The sequence below is a fragment of the Haliotis asinina genome, chromosome 3, assembly GCF_037392515.1.
Source record: "Haliotis asinina isolate JCU_RB_2024 chromosome 3, JCU_Hal_asi_v2, whole genome shotgun sequence".
Lineage (NCBI taxonomy): Eukaryota > Metazoa > Mollusca > Gastropoda > Lepetellida > Haliotidae > Haliotis > Haliotis asinina.
Genome location: NC_090282.1, coordinates 17,524,648 through 17,541,038, shown reverse-complemented (window position 1 = coordinate 17,541,038; position 16,391 = coordinate 17,524,648). Strand labels below are relative to the sequence as shown.

At 42.8% G+C, this 16,391-nt stretch overlaps 1 protein-coding gene across 1 annotated transcript in view; it reads right to left on the bottom strand.

Annotated features, from left to right (window-relative positions):
• Positions 1-15,045, bottom strand: part of LOC137277583 (uncharacterized) — a 35,820-nt gene extending 20,775 nt beyond the window's left edge. Inside the window, exon 1 of the mRNA XM_067809382.1 lies at positions 14,194-15,045. Within this exon, the coding sequence (XP_067665483.1) occupies positions 14,194-14,968 (775 nt within the window). The 5' untranslated portion in view covers positions 14,969-15,045. The remainder of the gene's footprint in view (positions 1-14,193) is intronic.
• Between the last annotated feature and the right edge of the window lie 1,346 nt (positions 15,046-16,391).

Here is a 16,391-nt window from a genome sequence, read left to right as displayed (position 1 = left end):
TCAAAAATTAAGAACAAAGTCCTACCACCCTCGTCACTTTTGTTAAAAAATGTGCCCCAGAAACATTTAATTTTTTCTATGCAGCCTAATGTATTATACATCCTTATCAAGCAAAACCAAGTAGAAAACACATCTGTAGTACTGTGCAATATCTATCAATGGTGATGTGCTGTACCTGTAACTAGTATAGCATTAAGCATATAAAAGTTGACAGAATTCTAGTGATGTTTATAGTCCTAGGTCTGCATCATAAGCACTAAACAAGCTGAATCTAGCAAATTCTAGTGATGTTTATAGTCCAAAGTCTGCATCATAAGCACTAAACAAGCTGAATCTAGCAGAATTCTAGTGATGTTTCTCGGTCTGCATTATCCCTACTAAATGTACGTTGTCTAGCAGATATGCGAGACCTAGCAGTAGTCATGTCTGGGGTTATATCCACTAAATAAGCTACATGTAGTTCTATTTGTTTTCGAGTGCTGTACGCTTCGCACTGGTATGATGAATCACATGCACTGTTTACACTAAATCTAGTAGAAATTACGAGTCGTATACTACAAACACAATTTTAGTAGATCAAGTTACATTCTAGTATTCGAGTATACCACTAGATAATTAATATCTACTAAAGTTCTACTGCTGTAATTTAGATTAGGTGCAATTCTAGTGTTGCAGATAAAAACAGCAGGTTAAATTCCAGGGCAGGTAGAAAACTATAATAAGAGTAGTGTACACACACATACACACTAAATATGTTAAGATACTAGTTTTGGAGCATTCTAAACCTGTATCGACTGTTTTTCTGGTATTAGTTTCAAGGGGTGGAAATAACCCATTGCCCGACGTCAAAGCCTAGAGTCTTTTTCTGTCGGACAAGCAAATTTGTATATCATGCTGTTCCAGTTGACTGTGCAAAGTTAATTATGTTGCTTATTTAAAAACCCAAAAGATAAATCGACCGGTATAGTGGCAATGTTATCAGGACAAGTAATTTTACATGTGCCACTTCACCGGAGTACACTAGTTGTTTTAAAGTTATTTCTGTATGACAGACTGCCAAATCATGTGAGACGCTATCACTGCACTAGTTCAACGAGAGTTCGGACCAATAACGTTTGACGAAAGTAATCTGCGCTAGACTACATCAGATGCCACTAGTTTGGGTATCAGACAATCTGAAGCAGTAGCTATAACACAAGAATCAAGACGTATTTGTGGCAAATATCAGGACAATGGGTGGTCGGCTGAGTAAACCATGCTATTCCAATATTTGCACAGTGTTCCGAGTCACACTAGGCTGTTTTGTTCTACCAGTGACCATCAGCGCCATCTGCTAACATGTCGAGGACATGGTATTCACAACCAATAACCTAAATGTCAAATCAATATTGACAAGAACAAATATCATATTAACAATACCTTGCTACATATACAGTTTGTGTACACTATTGAAAGTATGGGTTCCCATAGAAGTGGCACCAGCTGAGGGGAGAGTGAATGCGCATATTGACAACCCTCCGTGACACTTATATATACAGTTATGTGAAACCAATGGATATGAAAGGTTTCTATACATACATAAGTTGTTACACACCCAGGACCCAGTGATTAATGCCATTCAATCGTGATCGTGTAGTTGGTGTAAAGGGGTGTGAGGTGGGCTGTTGGTGAGGTTGGTGTACATCATGTATATTTGATCATTTCTATTTAAATGTCAAATCGATATGAACGTGGAGAAGTGTATGGATATACACATCTCATGACCGCCATGAAAGGTGGGCTGGCGTGTGGGTGTTTAGGGAGGGAAGCATATTTGAAATTCTTGTTTTTAAATGTCAAACCGATTTTTACAGCTATAACGACTCATTGCTAATAGCTGTACGCAGGATTGTGTCAATCATTGCGTGATGACTGGCTTTCTGTCCTTGAATGCATTACACGCATCTTCACGTGAACGTATTTTGTTCATTAAATGAGATGGTGCGTTTATTAAAACACCAATATCAAAAAAGTTATTACAAATAACAGACTGATGTACATTTGAAAAAAAAGGACATGACTCCAAAAGACAATGAATTATAACATGCCATCATTACTTTCAGCTGTAATGGTAGCTGTGATTATGAAAAGAATGGTTCTGGCTAGCTATTCAAAGTTAAGAATTCTTAGGGCTACGACGTTTCGAGAACAAGGTCCCTGTTTCGACAACATGTGGCTGATCATATTTGACAGGGACATCTGAGCCCACCATGACGGGAACGTGCAGCATGTCCCTCGTACGACCTCCAATATGTGAGACATGAATTGGTGTTATTTCAATCAGCTCATCTGTAATGCTCCATCATGTCAATGTGGAACAGAGAAAAATCCACAAATATGACAAAAGTGAATTTCGTAGCTTGCCTTTCAACGCTATCGGGCGCCAACCTGGCTATAACTGCACTGTGAGTAAATGTTAGTAACAGTAACGTTGAATAAAGATTAATTGACTAGAAAGCAAACATAGTCATCCCAAAGTTGCGATGGACCTTCTGCAATCAAAATGACTTCCTGTGACGTCACAGCGTGAAACCGGGCACGGATCCCCATATCCAACGACTCTGTTTCTTAAGCAACAATGGCTGCCGTAATTGATGTCTGTCCACACGAATCTTGGGAAAACCCATGGGAGCAGAAGGAGCAACGTCCATTAGAGTGATCAGGGCCTCCTTCTGGCAGTTTCATTCGGCGTGGTATTCACCACAACAACCTTGGAATCTGACATTCTAGCTGAAGATCCATTTAGGATGAAATCGGGCTCCTGCACCACATGATGGACGGATAAGTGAGGGTTTGGAGAACTGGAACATCTGGACACTTGTCCCTTTCTCGGGAGACTCAATGATGATTTGATTGCATGCAGAAGCTGGTCATCCCACAAGGCAACCTCACGGGTAATCAGTATATTCAAGATGTTCTGGAACCAGATGTCCCCAATTTCGGCAGATCATGGGTGATAACATCAGATTTCACTTCCTTCTGACCAACGCAGGGCGACTCCAGGTAGCACGCCAGTAGACCAGATATTAATATGTTGAAGCATTTATGAATTACGCACACAGCCACTCCGGTACAGAATCTACGTGATTTAAAAGCATATTTGACCTCAGGACTGCCTGCAGCTTTTTCTTCAACAGGGTTAAAGGTGAAAGCCGTCTCCGGGCACGTGGAGGGTTCACGTGCTTCGATCCATTGAACCACGAATATCATCTTGAGAGACAAAGTGACTTTTATGTATAGGAATTGCCATCCTTACTCGTTGTACGAAGTCTTTACAAATCCATGCCTCAAGGGACATTGTTTTGGATGACAAAAATCACTAATCGCTAGTGGTTGGGCAAACAGTTTGCTTCAGTATGTCCATCTATGATTGAAATTCATCTGTATGGTTTAAAGGAAAATGTATTTGGGATGTAAACAGCACTGACTGTCAATGTAAATGATATTCTCGTGGATGTACGTAGGTAGGCGATTCTTCATATCATAATGTATTTATGTAGATTGACGATCACATTTGGTCTTTAGATACAGAACTGATGTGAAAAACGTGCCCACGTAGATGTTTTCTCGTTCATAAACATCTGAACTTACGTAGGTTTTCATTGTGATAGCCTGGCTACATAGAGACTATTCATGTTAACATTAAAGATGCATCGTCTTAGAAATACGGTCTGAATATGTAAATGGTGAAAGTAATTAGTTGAACGGTCTATATCAATTTGAATCAAATGCATTCACGAAAACAATCGCTTGTTTTAAATATGTAACCTCAAGTAGAATGAATAATATGTGGATTCTCGAACAAAGGATTTGCGTGAATGTTTGAAATCTAAGAAACATTGTGAGTTCAAATATGTGCGAACATTTTGTTTCTACTTTTCACCTTTTCTTAAACTTCCTTGATCAGGACCACACACGGCAACCTTAAGAGAAAACCCGTTTTCTTGACCAGATAGACAGTTGTAACTAAATGAGATGACAAAGATACATATCTGTCCTCAAACGTTGACTGAGTGAGTTTAGTTTTACGCCGCTTTTACCCTCCAGCGGTCCTCCAGCAGTCTCACGACTGGCGGCGCTAGAAATGGGCTCAACACACTGTACCTATATGAGGACTCGAAACCGGATCTTCGGCGTGACGTGTGAACGCTGTAACCACTAAGCTACCTCACCATCAGTCTTTCTATTTCTAGAAAATGAACACATGACGTCTAAAGCATACAGAGTAAACACTATATGATAACGTGTATCCTTCAGGCAAAAGGAAGGCATCCTCGCGGGCACCAACAGTGTTTCGGTTTTGCTGGTTGTTTTTAGAGTATGAGTCGGAATTTCCGATCGGATTGACAAAATCAAAACAGGGCAATATGGCGAGCAAGTAATTTCCGGTATATTGGAGACTTGTTTTCCTTCAACGACGTTCACGTCTCCCGTCCTCCACTGACGCCCCCGTGAAGTTGAAACCACATCATCTGTTTTATGTTTACATACATGGGTAAAATTACTGAGAGACAAAACTGTTTTCACAAGACAGTGTGAAGCTAGTTTCCTCATCGTCAACATCCTTCATATCGAGCCATATTTAATTATTCAGTATTAGGAAGCATAATGTCACAATGTCAGCAGCACGGCATGCTCTTCATACGAAGATTTTAAGAGGCGTCAAATACGAACCTTGATCAAAAACGTTTTCACCAGTCTTGAAACATGCAAACAGGCAATAGAGCTTCAAGTGTTGTATGGACGACATTTTGGGGCCATATGTAGGTGCGTTATATCTACAATAAAGGACTGACTTGCCTTCTCATGTGTTTGTGATGATAGTCTACCGTGGGCCAGGATCCCCTCAACGTTTAACGAGCACCTGCCACCATCCGTATGTGATGGTTATTCATGTACACATACATAATTATGCTATTGTCGGAATACAGAAACGATTAATCCTCAGTATAGGTTTCTAATTAACTTGGAAAGACTTCTGTCTACCCATGTTAAGAACGAACGCCATAACCAAATTGTTACTCCACCGATCCAGCAGACATTCTTCCATGAGGTTATATTAGAAACATGTATACCGATTCCGTTAATCCCAGATCTTTTAATTCCGAGGGAGTGCAGATTATTTCTATAGAACGGTGCTTCCGAACGAACAAGATTCCAGTATATTCAGCCCTAAAAAATAAATAACATATAAAAAGGTACAAATACGATGTCTGTCTACACAACTTTGCAACTAATCTATGTGTGTATACAGTAGCAGAGAGGCATGAACATGCATCGCCCCCGGCAAGTTAACTGCAGATCTTTTATGTCGAAAAAGGCATCTTTAATTTGAGCATCAAGAGATGTGGACGGTAGATTGATGTAGATGGTTGAATTAGGATTAGAAGGACCGTGATAGCAATCAATAGTATGTAGATTCACTGTGGCAATAAAACGGGATGGCTTAGAATCAGTAGCTGCTAGTGATTAATGTAAATCTAGACATCCCTTGGCACACCGAGTTTGATTTCATACCGCTTCCTAGTGTAGCAAGTATAGCGAGAAAGTATTTCAGGAATATTCACGCGTGAGCAGATCCGTCGATCCCGACCACATGAGAGCGATGTATTGCAAGTGTTCAGTTACACGCGGTGGCTGTGTTCATATGCCATATTGATCTTCGTCTGCTACACTGCAGTCGGCTCTGAGCGCCGAACACGACCAGATACATCTTCCAGCCATAGAAATTCATTTATACGTGAATTTTCGTTTGGTATGTGCACGCTACCGGTCCCGGCACTTCAAGCTGCAGTGGCATATTAGTCCTCAACAGAGTGTGAGAGAGTTTAGTTTTACGCCGCATTTAGTAACATTCCAGCAACATCAGGGCGGGGTACACCACATATTTACATGGGGAATCGAACCCTGGTCTTCGACGCGACAAGCCCCTTGTACTCTATCAGAACTGAAATTAGATATGTGTTAGATACAAGTACATACCATGTACAAAGTGTGATATATGTAGACATAGGTACTGTGACAGTGGACAGTATGTACGCAGGCACTGTGGTAAGGGATAATATGTACGCAGGCACCGTGGTAAGGGATAATATTTACGAAAGCACAGTGGCAAGGTATAATATGTACACAGGCATTGTGGTAAGGGATAATATGTACGCAGGCACTGTGGTAAGGGATAATATGTACGCAGGCGCTGTGGTAAGGGATAGTATGTACGCAGGCACTGTGGTAAGGGATAATATCTATGCATGCATTGTGGTCAGGGATAATATGTATGCAGACATTGTGGTAAGGGATAGCATGTACGCAGGCACTGTGGTAAGGGATAATATGTCCGCAGGCATTGTGGTAAGGGATAATATGTACGCAGGCACCGTGGTAAGGGATAATATCTATGCATGCATTGTGGTCAGGGATAATATGTATGCAGACATTGTGGTAAGGGATAGCATGTACGCAGGCACTGTGGTAAGGGATAATATGTCCGCAGGCATTGTGGTAAGGGATAATATGTACGCAGGCACCGTGGTAAGGGATAATATCTATGCATGCATTGTGGTCAGGGATAATATGTATGCAGACATTGTGGTAAGGGATAGCATGTACGCAGGCACTGTGGTAAGGGATAATATGTCCGCAGGCATTGTGGTCAGGGATAATATGTACGCAGGCACCGTGGTAAGGGATAATATCTATGCAAGCATTGTGGTAAGGGATAATATGTATGCAGGCATTGTGGTAAGGGATAGTATGTACGCAGGCGCTGTGGTAAGGGATAATATGTACGCAGGCACTGTGGTAAGGGATAATATGTATGCAGGCACTGTGGTAAGGGATAATATCTATGCAGGCATTGTGGTCAGGGATAATATGTATGCAGGAATTGTGGTAAGGGATAGTATGTACGCAGGCACTGTGGTAAGGGATAATATGTACGCAGGCACTGTGGTAAGGGATAATATGTACGCAGGCACTGTGGTAAGGGATAATATTTACGAAAGCACAGTGGCAAGGTATAATATGTACGCAGGCACTGTGGTAAGGGATAATATCTATGCTGGCATTGTGGTCAGGGATAATATGTATGCAGGCATTGTGGTAAGGGATAGTATGTACGCGGGCACTGTAGTAAGGGATAATATGTATGCAGGCACTGTGGTAAGGGATAATATGTACGCAGACACCGTGGCAGTGGACAACATGTATGCAGGCACTGTGGTAAGGGATAATATTTACGAAAGCACAGTGGCAAGGTATAATATGTACACAGGCATTGTGGTAAGGGATAGTATGTACGCAGGCACTGTGGTAAGGGATAATATCTATGCAGGCATTGTGGTAAGGGATAATATGTATGTAGGCATTGTGGTAAGGGATAGTGTGTACGCAGGCACCGTGGTAAGGGATAATATTTACGAAAGCACTGTGGCAAGGTATAATATGTACGCAGGCACTGTGGTAAGGGATAATATCTATGCAGGCACCGTGGTAAGGGATAATATGCACGCAAGCACTGTGGCAAGGGATAATGTGTATGCAGGCACTGTGGTAAGGGATAATACGTACGCAGGCACCTTGGTAAGGGATAATATGTACACAGGCTCTGTGGTAAGGGATAATATGTATGCAGGCACTGTGGCAGTAGATAATATGTACACAGGCGCCATGGCAGTGGGCAACGTGTATGGAGGCACTGTGGCAAGGGATAACATGTACGCAGACACTGTGGTAAGGAATAATGTGTACGCAGGCACCGTGGTAAGGGATAATGTGTACACAAGCGCCATGGCAGTGGACAACATGTATGCAGGCACTGTGGTAAGGGATAATATGTATGCAGACACCGTGGTAAGGGGTAATATGTACGCAGGCACTGTAGTAAGGGATAATATGTACGCAGGCGCCATGGCAGTGGACAACATGAATGCAGGCACTGTAGTAAGGCATAATATTTACGCAGGCTCTGTGGTAAGAAAGAATATGTATATACGTAATATGGTAATAGATGATATGTACGCAAGTGCCAAGGCAACCAATAAGTTGTACGCAGATGGATAACTAGAAAGATACTGTTAGCGAGATAAGAGGCACTGTGACACTTTCTTCCACAAAGCCATATTGGAAATACTATCTGAACGCTGTCAACATCATCTGGAACAAGCTCATAGTCAATACAAATTCAGTATATTTCATGAATGTTCTGCTTAATGACTCCGATGGTCCTTCATCTTGATAGACGAGAACAGAATAAATTCCAATTATTTCTGGCGTGTCTTTTTGCCCCGACCTCACCCAAAGTGATCTTTACATTGGTAATGAGCTCGTAAAGCTCATATTTAATGGCTTACACATAAAGTCACGTGACGATGAATATCTTCTAAAGTGTAATCTCCTTCGCTATACGACACTTGTGCCACACTAATTGTCGTTCTGCTAGGAACAGAACCGGTTAGTTTCTTTAATATTTCCAACAACTTTCCATTCTGCTGACGATGTAACTCTGAAACGTTTCCAGTGGCAACGCCAACGTCAAGCCCGCAATCTGAGTGTGAGCGTTGGCGATCCTCGTTGGAAGGCAGGCTTCTGTTATCTACATCTCCAAGCTGGCACGACTATGCAATCCTGACGGTAATGTACATGAAGTCGACAAAATCACTAATACAAAGCCGTATACATTTCATGACAAATCGCAGGGCTTGAAGATGTACCCACTTTATGGAGTTAATTGCCTTGCGCGATGGTCTGTTCGCTGTGGGCGACACACGATGACTAAAGAAATAATTATAATTCTGAACATTGTGCTACCCAAATACGCTCTACGCACATCTCATGAGACTCACTATGAACAGAACTGGCTCCAAGTGCCTGGTGTCCTGATGTTGGCCTCAGGCGTCAAAAGTGTTTAGGACTGTCTTTTTCCTCCCAAATTATATCGGTATCGCCGTTAAACCAGAAACTTTCCTCGCACATCCTCCTCACTCTCCCTTTTACTTAGTCAACGCTTCTAAACTGTAAGGATAAGAACTCGTGATACTGACACGACTTTAGATACACTGGTGCAAATGTAGCCACGAAAACTACATGTGTAATAACGATGGTCAGTAAATAATCGTAGACAGGTAAATAGTTTTTGAACACGAAATCAACGGCTGGTCTGCAATGTTAACGACTCTTAGGGTTACACATGTGATCACTCGCTGAGACCCTTGGCCCGATTAGTCGACTCCAGCGACCCAGGTGTGGTACCGGAGGTCCAGACTTCCCCGGAGTCCCACCAAGGTAGAGGAGATGCAGTTTATCTGAGATACGGTGTCTGTGTAGGTACCAGTTGGCGGTGTGTTAAACAAGGATTGGTTCAGAAGAAAATCCTTTCGTCGATTCCAGTTTGATACTCAAGAAATCGAAGAGGCACGTTTGTCGTAGTATTCCGTCTTCCACATATGATCTAAACAACGAGGGACTGCAGTTGTACTGAACATTGATTTTAGTTCACCATTTTCCCAGGACTTCAATCTCAAAAACGTATTCCTGTTATAATGTCCACCTTTCACACCAAAGCTCGAGAGGCAACCTCGTCATTAGTTTGAGTTCGATTAATACGTGATATACCTATGTGCGTATTTATCAAGAATAGCGAATTCAAGGAGACCTTTCTGAATCAGAAAGTCGACGGAACCCCTAAAGCGTAACGAGTCAACGAATGGCTTCCTGGTTGAGAAAGTCGACAGATTCCTTCAAGAGTAACCAGAATGATCCCTTCCCAAATCAGAAAGTTGATGGACTCCTTCAGAATAACCAGTCAACGAAGGCCTCCCTCATTCAGAGAGTCGACGCAACCCTTCAAGAATAACCAGTCAACAAAGACCTTACTCATTCAGAAAGTCGATGAACCTTTCAAGAATAACGAATCTACGGAGACCATCCTGAACTGGAAAGTCGACACAGCCCCTACAGAGTAACCAGTCAACGAAGCCCTCCTGGGTCTCCCTTACAGTCATCTGTAAAGTCATTCTGTCATTCAAACATTTTATGTTTACATGATATGACAGTTGGTCGTCAATTATTATTTACTATTTAACTAATTAACAGATGAAATATACGAAACTAGTCTTAATACTCTGACAAGACAATTATTCCAACTAGGACGCTTCATACGACAGGAGGATGACCTAGATAAAGTGTGTGGTGTAAAATATACCTTTACATATTTTCACATATTTAGTAAGAACCTCAAACAATAACACTAATATGAATAGCGTTGTGTTCCAGCATATATATATATATATATATATATATATATATATATATATATATATATATATATATTCTGCGATGACGAAAACTGCACAAAGAACCCAGGTGAACATATATTTCCATACTCCCCGTCAGCACGTGTTTATAGTGCGTGATAAAACACTCGATTAGGGCACCTGAACTGAACTGAACGGAACGGAACGGCGTGTACTGTGCAATGCACATATCAACTAAATGGAGTAATTGGTGAACTTGCAACAGCTGCAGTTTACATATTCCACGGATGGTCGACTCAAAATAATGATTCATGTTTCCAGTATATTTCATAAGAATATATGTTGTATAAATGTACAATGAGTTAGTGAGTTTAGTTTTACGTCGTACTTAGCAACAATCCAGTGATAAACAGTATGAGCATCTACCTGCGCAACTGTGAACTGATGACATGTGTTAACCAAGTCAGCGAGTCTGACCACCCGATACCGTTAGTTGCCTTACATCAAGTATTGGTTTCCGTAGGCCTAACGTGGACCTTAACGGGTGAAAAATGTACAAGAAGGGCTGAGTTAAAAGTAATGAGTATACTCGTCACTCTCTAAGATAACGATTTTCACTCGCACATCTAACTCGACTTATTGACGCCTTAGACACGATTCAAAGTTCCGTTTATAAAATAATACATGATGTCTGATTCATATAGCAACACAAACAACTGCAGAGTCAAAGTTTCAATAAGTGTTATAAAATGATGTTAGTAGTGGACAAGTACGAACATTAGCGTTCGAAGTTAACCTCAGTCATTATTAGGCCGAAGTCAACTGAAAACCACTCGAATTCACAGGTTTTCTTTTCTGCGGGTCCTTTTGGTCGACAGTTTTTCATCCCCAATAACTAAGAGTATTATTTCCATGTGAAATTAGAGGGCCTGCATGTTCAGATCAGGACCAACAACTTTTTTATGGTTGTGAGTACACAGTGTCTGCAGGTTTTCAGGGTTAAGGGCAAACACTGACATTAACTCAACACTCACAGATCAATGTCGGTAATATGTACACACTATGTACAGACTGTATGTGGAGAAGGCCCATAGACAAATAATAAGCACGTATGGAACATCACACAAGAACTATGTGCAAGACACGGTAGGCCGAGACTGTGAAGACTGCCCAACAGCTATATTTATGCTTGATACGTACAGACAACTACGACCCGTGAAGATCTCTGACAGAATTGATCTTCAGTAAACCAGGCTTGTCATGAGAGGCGATTAACGGGGATCGGGTGGTCAGGCTCGCTGACTTGGTCGACCCATGTTACCATATATCAATTGCGTAGAATCACGCTCATAATGTTGATCACTTGATTCTACATAATCGATTGTTCACGGACCGCCGCCATATACCTGGAATGATCAACAAATCAACTTACAATGGAATTCGTCTAAATAGCTGTAGGTCTAACACAGACGTGACTGAAGGCTACCGTGTCAAGTATCTAAATATTTGAACGTGCATCCAACAAGTGGGAATGGCAGGCCAGTAGACTACGCCCCGCCAGGGCTACCAAGGGCAAATAAAGGATGGAATCAATGTGTCCGGAGTTTCCATCTGTACCACCATCCCAGTGTCTATCTCCGCTCGACACGTACGCCAGGTCCAGAGTCTAGCTGTACTAGACACGTACATTCAAGACTCAGTAGACCGCCAGGTCCAGTCTTTATCTCTGCTAGACATCGGTAGATATCGGTAGACTACAAATCCAGCGTCTGTCTGCGTTCGACACGTACATTCAAGTCTCGGTAGATTACCAGGTCCAGTGTCTACCTGCGCTCGACACGCGCATTCAAGACTACCAGGTCCGTTGTCTGTTTGTGCTAGATACGTACATCCCAGACTCGATAGACTAACAGGTACGGTGTTTACATTTTCTAGACACGTACATCCAATACTCGGTAGACTACAAACCCAGCGTCTGTCTGCGTTGGACACGTACATACAAGGGTCGGTAGACTACCAGATCGGAAGTCTATCTGTGCTAGACACGTACATCCCAGACTCGGTAGGCTACCAGGTAGGGTGTCTACATTAGCTAGACACGTACATCCAGCACTCGGTAGACTGCAAACCCAGCGTCTGTCTACGTTCGACACGTACATCCAAGTCTCGGTAGACTACCAGGTGCAGTGTCTACCTGCGCTCGAACCGCACATTCAAGACTACCGGGTCCGTTGTCTGTCTGTGCTAGACACGTACATCCAGTACTCGGTAGACTACCAGGTACGGTGTCTACATTAGCTAGACACGTACATCCAGTACTCGGTAGACTACCAGGTACGGTGTCTACTTTAGCTAGACATGTACATCCAGTACTCGGTAGACTACCAGGTACGGTGTCTACATTAGCTAGACACGTACATCCCAGACTCGGTAGACTACCAGGTACGGTGTCTACATTAGCTAGACACGTACATCCAGTACTCGGTAGACTACCAGGTACGGTGTCTACATTAGCTAGACACGTACATCCAGCACTCGGAAGACTACCAACCCAGCGTCTGTCTGCGTTCGACACGTACATCCAAGTCTGGGCAGACTACCAGGTCCACGGCAGGTCTGAGCTAGACACATATCTACAAGGCCCAGTGTCTCCATGTGTGCTAGACATGTACTTCTTTAGACATCTAGACAGTAAACCGATCCTGCAGTCAACTACTGGCCAACTATGGGGACTGAAGCAAGCAATCATTGCTACAGAATACGGAACAAAGCTGAGATTGATGTCTTTCCTAAGTTCCGATAGTATCTGTGTATAAGTAAACAGGATACACACTAAACTCAATGTGCTAAATGCACCGGCCACTTGAACAAGCAACTACTGCTTAACTGACAATCAATGTCAAATACGCAGTAAACTGCACACATGAGATGGTTGGAATTCAATCGTTCTTGCTAAAACTCAATTTCCAGCCCCAAACCTTGATAAAGAGCGACTACTGCCGCAGATCGACATCTCTGTGAAAATATCGATTGAACAAAACATTCACTGGCAATTTGCGACGATGTCCTTTTCCACATTTAAAAACCACCTCCATGATCTAACGCACATCCAGTGGTTACATCTGCACATCTACCTCACACTGCGCTCACACTCTCACTGTGGTCTATATACCAAACTGATACACATCGACAATGTGCACATCTGTGACAGCTGCAAGCAGACTACAGTGAAACAGTTTTACTGTTAGTCTGGTGCAATGTTGAAGAACAACTATGATATGAACGCAACCGAAGAACCCACATCCATAACCATCCGTCACTGGCACAGCCATAATCTCGGTTTAGAATGCATATATAGTCTCTCTTGGGAGTGCTAACATTTCACCTGAAAACATATCTTTGCTCTCGAAAGTGCTGCATAGAATTTATGTAACACAGCGTATCTCCGCATAACACACATACTATGAACATAAAGACATAAGAAATAATGACAAAAGCCCAGCTAGTGGCGGAGAGTAAATCTAAGGAAATGGTCAATTATTACAGAGGTGGGTCACTTTGGATTCTAGTCAACACCCCCGGCGCAAATTCGACAGTCCAGTTTAGAGGGTAATAAAAGCCAATACACATATTCGTGTTTTCGTGAGTATATGGACACTTTTGTATAAAAATTGAAAATGTCTTTACATTTTGTCTGTTAATGGGTGGTAATCCAAGGAGGACTTCGGCGGGGCCATCCGAAGTGAAGCAAGCATTAGTGGGTAGGATAGAGGCATTATCTTCAGGGTATGTGTGCATTAAACGCTTTGAACCCGCATCACCCCTATCCCCACCCCATAATAATTAATTGATTCTCTTTTTTATAAAACTATAATCTGTAAGAAAAACATATTGACCTCACCTATTGATGTGTAGATGATCACGATAAAGACAGACAGCAGCAGGGCTACTCCGATTGTTACAAACACAATGTTTAAAACTCGCTTAAGTACAATGTACTCCTCCGGATGGTCCCTCAACACCACATCACAGTCACGTCTGCCCTTCATCCGGTTGTCTCTCATAACACTTGTAATACGCTTCCATAGAGGGTGCTTGGTCGAAGAATGCATCCTTTGGGAGTCAGATTCATCACTTACCACAATTTCAATTGCACGTGCATCCATAGTAACAGATGAAGCGTCCATTTCCATTTTACCTCTTTTCCCGCGCACCAACAAACTGTCGTCTGCTCCACCTGCAGCACGCGCCGTTCTTTCATTCGATTTCTCGCCTGATCCACTAGCATTTCTCTCAGACATGCGCAGTGTGCCGCATCCGGTATGTAGCACACTCTTGTGGACATCTGTTGTAGCATCTCCGTTCGTTGTCTGCGAGCCAGATTTGGCTGGTATTGTATCTAACACAATGAATCGATTTTGATAGTAAACAACATTTCTCAGTGTACTGCCAGGGAGCACGCCTGGAAGGTTTACAGAATGTTGGTCATTTTTAGAAGTTTGGTTTGCCGAAGTGTTATCAATCAGCTCGACTTCTGATTCCTTCGATTTTCCTTTCCTTCGTTTTGTGTTAGTCCCCGTAGTCTGTTGCCCGCCCCCGGTGCCCTCGATCACCGCGTCGTTCTCTACCCCACTGCCACTCTCACCTGGCCCACAGGCCGTAGCCATCCCGTCCATTACCCCAACTGTGACACAGCAGCCAACTCCATTCACTCATATCACCGCTGGTTCATTCACAAACTGCCCCAGGTAGCACGTGAACGCTGCGGCCATCAATGAACCAAAGACGGTCGTAGCGAGGACACTCAGCCGATTCATACTCCTGCCGCAGGTACGTGCAACTCCGTCTCGGTGGCAGGCTGACAGTTGGACAGGGAACGGGCCGGGCGGCAGATTACTTCGGATGCGATGATGTCACACTGTGTCTGCTAGCAACCGGTTATCATACGGGATGGAGCCAGCTCTTCAGTATCATCACAAAACACCGGTCGCTGTCACATTAAATATTAAAAAGCTCTCCCTACTGGCATGAACGTACTCACAGTTGTAGTAATGCAGTAGTAATTGTTTGGGGTCGGAGGCGGCAGGATGGCCATCGTCTTCCACTGTCAACACGACTCTCGCGTTTATCGTTCTATCACGTCTTACGGATGAATATTTAATCACGTCTAGGTAATTGTTCGCCAATTGTTTCGCCTAGCTGTGTGTCTCAGGTCGGTGGTTGTAGAACTGGAGGATGGCAGAACGCTCCAGCTACGGGACCGAGTCTAATCTAATTTCCTTTCTAATTACGTGTTGTGTGTAAGAGAATGTACTGCCTTCTGGAATTGTGAGGAGGTGCGTGCATGTGTTCAATGTCGTCAGCCTTGCATGTGTATGTATGACGCTACAACGAGTGACTTTGGAGATTTGTTCACGCCTCTTTTTTAGACTTTGAATCAACCTTCAGAAAGGAGTATATATGTTACTTCCGGGTCACTTACAACAGATCCCGTATCTCTTCGCTCAAGGCCATGTCTCCCATTAAGACAGACGGCGTAATCAGTAATCTATGTTTGTCAAAATTCGCAATAATGAATATCGGGTGGTCAAAATGGGTGAGTCTGGTGATAGACAGTCAGCTGCGTGGTTCGCAGGACAGATAATCAGGCAATGATTTCCTTTCTCAGAGTATATACAGGCTACAGCGATATGGTTGGCGAACTCGATATTCACTGAACCACAGCAAGGTGATTAGTAAGCTTACTGTGGAACTCCTCATCAACGCGCTTCTAGCAAAAATCTCGTGCCCGAGACATAAAGCAAACCTGGAACAACCACTTTGAAATAAATAAAATATCAATGATGTCGTACATGTTGATGCACAGTGTGATTGTGTTGTTACAGAGGTGACTGCCTTACGTCCACGATCTAGAAAATAACACAGCTTGTATATTGAGTCTCATAACTAATGATTATAAAAACTACATTCATCTAATGATGCCACGTTATTGCTGGGTTGTTTTATCATATGGGTCGTCATGGGCATTCCTAGCAAAAATAGCGGCGATTGGGTGGCCAAGTGGCTTGTTGTACCGAAGCTCCGAGTTTGATTTCCCAC